The 7,589-nt window shown below is 39.7% G+C and overlaps 1 protein-coding gene across 1 annotated transcript; it reads right to left on the bottom strand.

Moving 5' to 3' along the window:
- Window positions 1–1,537: 1,537 nt before the first annotated feature.
- c17h6orf47 (chromosome 17 C6orf47 homolog) lies at window positions 1,538–7,583 on the bottom strand. Its single transcript, XM_035182205.2, has 3 exons — window positions 7,241–7,583; window positions 5,627–7,011; window positions 1,538–4,608 (listed from the first exon to the last, which is right to left on the bottom strand). Exon 2 carries the CDS (start codon window positions 6,546–6,548, stop codon window positions 5,634–5,636), a length of 915 nt encoding a protein of 304 aa, XP_035038096.1. The 5' UTR covers window positions 6,549–7,011; window positions 7,241–7,583; the 3' UTR covers window positions 1,538–4,608; window positions 5,627–5,633.
- Window positions 7,584–7,589: the final 6 nt, after the last annotated feature.

Here is a 7,589-nt window from a genome sequence, read left to right as displayed (position 1 = left end):
CTGGCGTACATACTTGTGTTATACTGTACATCACATGTATATGGCACTGGTTATTCACACAGTCCATGTGGCTTTAAGGATATACAGTAAAAGAGCTGGATTAACCCAGAGGTGGTAGTGAGTCACGAGCATGCCACAGTAAGCTCAATTTACTGTGGTTAGAATCTAGCCACGTCGAGTGCTTGCTGTAACTCAAGCACATCAAAAGTCAAGCCGAACAAAATTCTGATGATTATTTTTAATAGTAATGAAAAACCAACAAGTTATCGAAAAAACCATGCACCTTTATGGGTTTTTTAGTGACAGACGATGAAAGCTGTGTTCGCAAAAATTTTGAGCTGCACACTTTTCTCTTCTTACTAGAGTCATTTACAACATAATACTTGAATCTAAATTTCATCTATTCTGGACTAGCTATGTTGGCCTCTACAGCTGCATCCTGGCAGATTGCTGGGTTTGAGCATGTTACACTTCAAAAACAGAATGTTATTTAACTAAATAAGAAAAAGTCAAGTCCTTTTGAGTCATCTGACTCTTATCAATTGTAGTTAAGGAAGTCCTCAAATCTGTCACACAGCCAACAGAAAACTTTGTTAGAGAATATGGCACTTTAATACATTATCAACTGGCACGATTGAAATTGGTAGAAAACTGACATATATCCTATAACTTCACTCCAAATCACTGACGTTTGCTCTGTATCTGCTGAATTTGTAAAGAGGCAAATGTTTGCTATCAGTCTCCATATCAGCTTCACAAGATGGTAATAAAGGAGATTTTTGTTTTTAGCTTGTTCTGCTGCCACCACATGGCCAAATAATAATATTGCCCTTTTTAGTTGGGTCCATTACTATCTTGAGCCCCTTTCCTGAAAGTTTACGATCCAACAGTGTGATTGAATGTGCTAAAAGGTGTAGAATCCTGTATGGACTTGTGTTTAATTACGCATGTCTGAACCTGGGGCCAGACATGTGCTTAAAGAGCCCCAGCAGCTGGCTGGTTTGATTTTCAGCTGGCCTCAGACATGAATTGATTTTTAGGAACAAGATTCATCTTTTTCAGCTACATTTTACTGTGAAATAAAAAAAAGCCTTAATCCAGCAGAGTGGAGGCCTTTGTTTTTATAATCAGATGGTGCTGTATCCATTTTTGATTTGTAGCAGCAAGTGTAACATTAAGGACACAAGCAACTATTGTCTCATGGTCAGTCATGTAATAATGATGGGTTAGGTCATATAGTTCTTGCTTTGTCTGGTTCTTCACTGTTACACACTGCAGTATGACCTTTACAGACAGCAGGTCTTTTTTAGATAATAAATTGCAGCAGCCATCTTTCAAATGCCACCTTCCCACCTGTGAGTTTTCACAGCACCTTGACAAATTCTACATTGTTTGAAAGCTCTGCTGACACAATCTTGGTATTGGTTCCACTGAAAAAGTCACCCAAGCATAATTAGTACACTGTGATTGCATTTGTTTCATTCCATGTAAGATTTCAAAATATGTGTAACAAATCAAAACCAAGACAACCAGGTGATCCAATGGAAGAGTTTTATATAGCAAGCGTCATGTCGGGTTGATAAATGACATGTGCTAGGTCACAACAGAACCTTCTTCTCCGCGTTAAAATTACACCAGACATTGGTGTGTCATTGGTGTGGTCCTCCCTCCACAGGACTGAGTTTATTAAGCTACAGTTATTCAGCACTTATAAGGTGAGCTGGCTCCTCACAGAAAAATACATTTTTACTTACTGGGGATTCTCAGCGTGAATATCATAAAAGATCTATATAAGCAAACAATAAATAAAAGTCAATAAAAAGCTGAAGACACTGACATTTTCAGGACTAAAATTGTTAATAATTTTGGCACAATACAAAAAAGTCTTCAAATTAAAATTTTTAAGGATATAGAATATGGGCAATCTACACTTGCTCACTGAACAGTGTTTTTACCTTATCAAAGCGACAGTACGCTCACAGGTCTCTCTTATAAAATCTGTCAATGTTAGCTGTTATGAAGCTGTTATTAAAGTTTCAATGGTAAAGACTTAACATTTTATTTTCAATTTTTCAATAGTACACTCGTAATAGTCAATGAAATGAGCAAAAAGAGCAAACATTCCCTCCACGATTCTCTAAAGCCCAAGGTGTCACCTTTAAGTTTTGATATAGTAACAAGTCAAAGGCAAAAGAAAGTTAATTTACTATCACATAAGATAAAGGAACTGAGGAAAAACAAACTTAGTAAATGGTCAAAATAGTTTCACATTATATTTTGTCAACCAATTAATGTTTTGAGCTCAAAATTTTGTTTAGTTTGTATTTTGATTTTCAAATTTAGGTAGAACATATGAAAAGGACACGATCAGTTCACATTAACGTTCAAGTCAATATTGCGACAAATAACTTACAAGCAAGATTTTCATTTTAGCTATAGCTATGAATTTTAAATTCAAATATTTTCATACACTGTGCACACAAATGAACAATCACCTTTCAATCACATGAAATGTTCATTTCAATATCGTCAACCACAGGCTGTTATAATGGTAACCAATAACGGTGCATGCTATAGAAAGAATATCTGATGAAAGTCAAATGAAGTTGCATACAACAGGAGCGTTGTGTGCAAAACATGCATCTGTGCAGTTAAACCATATTACACTGCTGGGCTCTACATTGTTATGCCTTTGAATTGAAAGCATGACAAGAAAACAACTTATAGCATTACATTCTCAGTGTTTCACACAAACAATATCACTGCACAGAAAATGTCATAAGGCAATTACAAGTGTATACAGAGAACACATGAATATGTGCTGCTGGTATTGTATGTCCATACTTACAATCTCTACGCAGATAGTGTTCCTCCTACAACAAGCAACATTAATAGTGTTATGTTCTTGAGAAGAATTAGATAAATAGATTCTCACTGTGGTGTGAAACATAGTGTATGTGGTTATGTTTTTCCACAGGTCACACAGGGCTGTCATAGTCTTCTTCAATTCAATGTGTCAAAATATATATAGTACAAAACAGTTTGACCAGTGGAAATGAACAAACTGCAACTGTCAAAGCTGAGCACTGGAGCCAATTCCTCCATGGCTGTTATTTAAAAAAAACAAACACTGAATTTCATCTAATGTGTCCGTCTTAAGATACTCATTCATTTTATTTGTAAGACCAAAATTTGAGGTCAATGCTGAGCAAAAGAGATCTTATGGCTTTAATAAAGTATCATCTTGTGTGTGTGTGCTTGACTGACATGTCTGAACATGCAGGTCAGTAGTGGTGGTTGCTACTTGTTCATCCATCCTCCTGGTACATATACATCAGCCCTCTGTTCGACATAACAACCCTGAAAAGGAATGTGCTCTCACAGGTCTGATGTGGTTAATAAATATCAAGCAGACTGAAAACAGAATGTGAACTGTGTCAGAGGGATATTACAGTTTGTAGTCCAAAAGGTGAATCATACAAAACTAGGTGATGATGTAGTGTTAGAATAACGTATTCTCCTTCTAGCAGAACACTGTATGAATTCACAGATCAAGGATGAGCAAACGACACACTCAAGCAAGTCAACATGTGCATTTTGAAATGTGTTATACAAGCTTTAGTTTGACGGAAATGAAAGTGGGGTGGAATATTTGCAGGGACAGATGACTAATGTGACTGTACCTTAAATGACAAAAGCTTCACTTCAAGCTTCAGAACCAATGGATACTAGTCTGTTGCTAAAATGGAACTCATATTGAATAGAACCTCGTGATTCCAAATTCACTCACTGTTGATTAAGAATTGATCTACATTTCACCACACAGAATGTGAGCACAGGAGTCTAAGCAGAGCAGACAGCATGTCTGTGTGGGAGCAGTTCCCGTGTTTGCTGTGGTGATATTACAATTCTGTTCACTCAGGGAACATTTCGTAGTCTTCTGACCTGACCTCAGAGTCATTTTGATATTCTGGTTGTAGTAAGAGCTGTTTGAACTTCTGCTGAATCCTCACAAGCATAAAGACTTCTCTGTCTCCAAACACTTTTTTACTATATTTCGAGCAGCCACATTTCTTTGGTGCTGCAGAAACATATCACACAGGCTGTGAATTTGGTTGTTTCTGGTTCAAATCTGATCATCTTCTCTCACCCAGAATGCATCAAAGGTCCTAAATCAGGTGATTGTCTTATATTGTATCAAAACTTAATTATCCCCACAGCACAAGTAGTACACAGGGTAAACTGCAATGGAAATCTTTCTTTTAGCAAGGATTTCTTGGACATTCATGGACCCACTTATTTCTGAATGTCATTATAGTAGTAAAATACTTAAAGAGATATTAAACCTTTCTATGGCTTTCAATGTCAACATTCTAGGATTACAATGTTATCACATGAGGACAGACATGTATAAAATTCAGACCAATAGCTTTGAACATAAAGTGACATAAGTTCAAATTTGATGACTTTGCAATGAATGTGCAATACAGTTAGCAAGTCACTGCAGAACCCGGTAGTGAAGTGAATCAGTCCGTGTGTAGTCCAACTGCTGTGATGTCAAACACCCGGACCAGGTCTATTACAGCTGAATAGACAGCAACTCAGCGTCTGTGAAAAAGACACAACTCTTAATAAACAGTTGAACGACCCTGACAGGTCAAGACAGTCAGACAGCTTAGTAACAAGTTCAATATATTTGGTGGAATTATTACCCAATCTGCAATAAGTATATCTTTCAGATTGATGTTATGGAATAAGGTATGTAGCACTTAGAGCGAGTGATTGATTAATGTACTTGACAACATTCCACAAATAGTCAAAAATACATTAAAACAAAAAAGCAAGTTGATAAGCTGGAATTAATCAATTACAGAAACCCTATCAAAAAACGAATACAAATTGTCGTTGAATCCTTAGTGGAGAGACACACTTAACATACATAATCAAAGTTGATAAAGTATATAATTCAAACATGTATTATGGCCTCTGTGAACACAAAGTCTCTCTCACTACAACTGCCCATGATGAAAGCGCTACATGGGCTTGAATCTGGGTCAGAGAGATTTCGAGCTGGTAAGGTTCCAAAGTTTGTAATTGTAGGCTAATCTTTTTAAAACCTGTAATAAATAATCTGCAATTCAAGTTTGTATGTGTGAAGAAAAGAAGTGCTTTTGTCAACTGTGTAAAAAATAAAACTCTGACTAAAAGTCCCCACAGAGCTTTCTATTGTATCTGTTAACCGATGTTTACAAGAGCACTCATTTTTTCCAGTGTCTCTCTGCGATCTCACCACTAATTTAACAGTTAATGTTGTTGTTTTTTAATAAAAAAATTCTACACATGTACTTGAATCTAATGCACATTTATCTTGCCCAATGTCTCCTGGGATTTAATCCAGCCCCCATTTGACACTAATTTGAGCCCATAGGCCTGCAGCCCTTAACTGGGGTCTCATCCAGCTTCATTGTGCTCTTAAACTTTTGTTTTGTGCTGTTACTTCAGTCCATGCAGTCATTAAAACAAATCACAATTTCAATCACTCAAGAGATAATACAAATCTTAGTGACATTTATCAAGTGGTAAAATGTAACCTTTAAAATCACATCAGGGGAATGAAAGGGCTTACCATGAGTTTAACTTGTCTTCACCTTGTCCTCAACGGACACAAGTTTTTCTGTATGCTTCTTACAATCTGTCATTTCATTAGTCTCCTTTCCCTCCTCCTCCTTTTCATCTTCTTCTTCTCCGTCCACGCCGGTTATCACACTCTGTCCAACACTGACAGAGATCACCACTGCCTGTATGATGCCATAGATCAAAGCAAACTGGTAGAGATACTCCTGGATCAACCAGAGTAATCCTGCCATTCCAACTGTGGAGACAAAAAACATGGCCATACCATGAAACCACAGCCGCAGTGCTCCCTGGACTCCCAACACCTCCAGGATCAGCTTTGTGGGAGGAGACACAGTCCACAGGAAGCCAACGACTAAGAGGTCAAACAAGTGGCGGAGGAAGTTGAAACAGATCTCGTAGTGCTCCGGTAGGATTTCCACCTTCCAGCTGTCCGCAAAGAGTCGAAAAGGTGATGTCAACCGAGAGGAAGGAGGTGTAGGAGACGGAGGTGGTGTTATGTAGTCGGAAAAGTCCCCATCAACATCATGATCCCATGCACCTCGACTCAGACCATCATGTTTCCTTTGGCTTAGTGTGCTTGGCTCAGATTTTCTTGGCCACAAAATGTAAGTTGGGAGATATTTATACCACCATCTAGAAACTTGTCCCGAATCTACCACAGTCTTCTGCTTCCCTGCATAGAGATCTTCCATTTCCAAGGTCGGAACCCTCTCCTGGGCCTCCCAGTACTCCTCTACTGGAGCACTTTGACGTCTCCACCCATCCCAGAGCCAAGAGGTCCACCCCCTGTGGCTCTGGCTGCCCCAGCCATGCTTCTGGCCCTTGGCTACTACCGCTGAGGTATTGTCTGACGCGGCACTTCTGCCCCATGAGCACACCCAGCCCAGTGCTCTACCCACCACAGCTGTCATCCTTTCTCAGTGAGCTTGTTGGAGTTGTAGAAAAGCCTGCAGCTGCTCAGTTCTCTGCTCTTCTTGTGTCAGGGACTGCACGGTTCTGTGAGCACATAGGAAAATGATGCATGCACTGCCAATGCAGCTAGGAAGTTGTTCTACTTGTTCACAAAGTCCTCGGGCCAGGGACACACCTGCGGGTGTGTGAGGCCAGTTCAACAGACAGAAGAGGTGACCGTCTCCATTACTTACAATGGCCTAGCTGACATCACAGCGTTTGTGGATGAATTAACTTGTCCACATGTATTTGGTTTCACCTGGCAACATTTGTTTCAATACCTCCACATTACGGATATGCTCACTAAGCAGGTCTGGTCGGTTGAACTGACCGAGTCTCCAGCTTCACGACGGCTGCACGCGAACATTAACGTTACTGCTTCAGAGTCTTCGTCTCCAGAAACAACCCGCTTCAGTCCTCATACTGGAAACAAAACAACAGACACGTACAGTTCAGCTGAGCAGCGTCAATTTGTACTTCGTCCTCCACGTCAACACAACGAGTTAGCCACTGTTACTCGCATCTTCATTGTCTTAGCTAACCACTGGGCTTTTACTAGTAAGTTTAACTGGTTAGCAGCTTACTCGACATGGTTTAAGTTTTCCGTGTCTTTAGAGTACGATGACAAACCGCACAATTGTTAAAAACTCACCTTTTGGCGATGTTAGCCATTGTTCGTCTTACAGACCGCAGCTAGCGTTCTTGTTAGCATCAATAACTCGACACGCAGAACAAGTTCCTCGACTTCCGGATCCTGCTGTAAACACACCAGCGTGTTTGGAGCACAAAGTAAAGTGAGCTTCCACTCAGAGTTCCAACAGATACTTTAACTGACACAGTCACCCAGCGGAGCACAGGCTCCTGAAACGTTTCCCCAACTACAGCGACGAACTACCGGTTTGGTTTCGGCCTTCAAAATAATCTTACACTGCAATTATCCTGTTCACACCAAACGTATCTCAACAGCTGCCAGTGTTTCAACCATTTCAAGAGTGGAGATG

Source organism: Hippoglossus stenolepis, chromosome 17 (genome assembly GCF_022539355.2).
Source record: "Hippoglossus stenolepis isolate QCI-W04-F060 chromosome 17, HSTE1.2, whole genome shotgun sequence".
Lineage (NCBI taxonomy): Eukaryota > Metazoa > Chordata > Actinopteri > Pleuronectiformes > Pleuronectidae > Hippoglossus > Hippoglossus stenolepis.
Note: the sequence above shows the minus strand (reverse complement) of the source record. Positions and strands in the feature narration are given on the sequence as shown.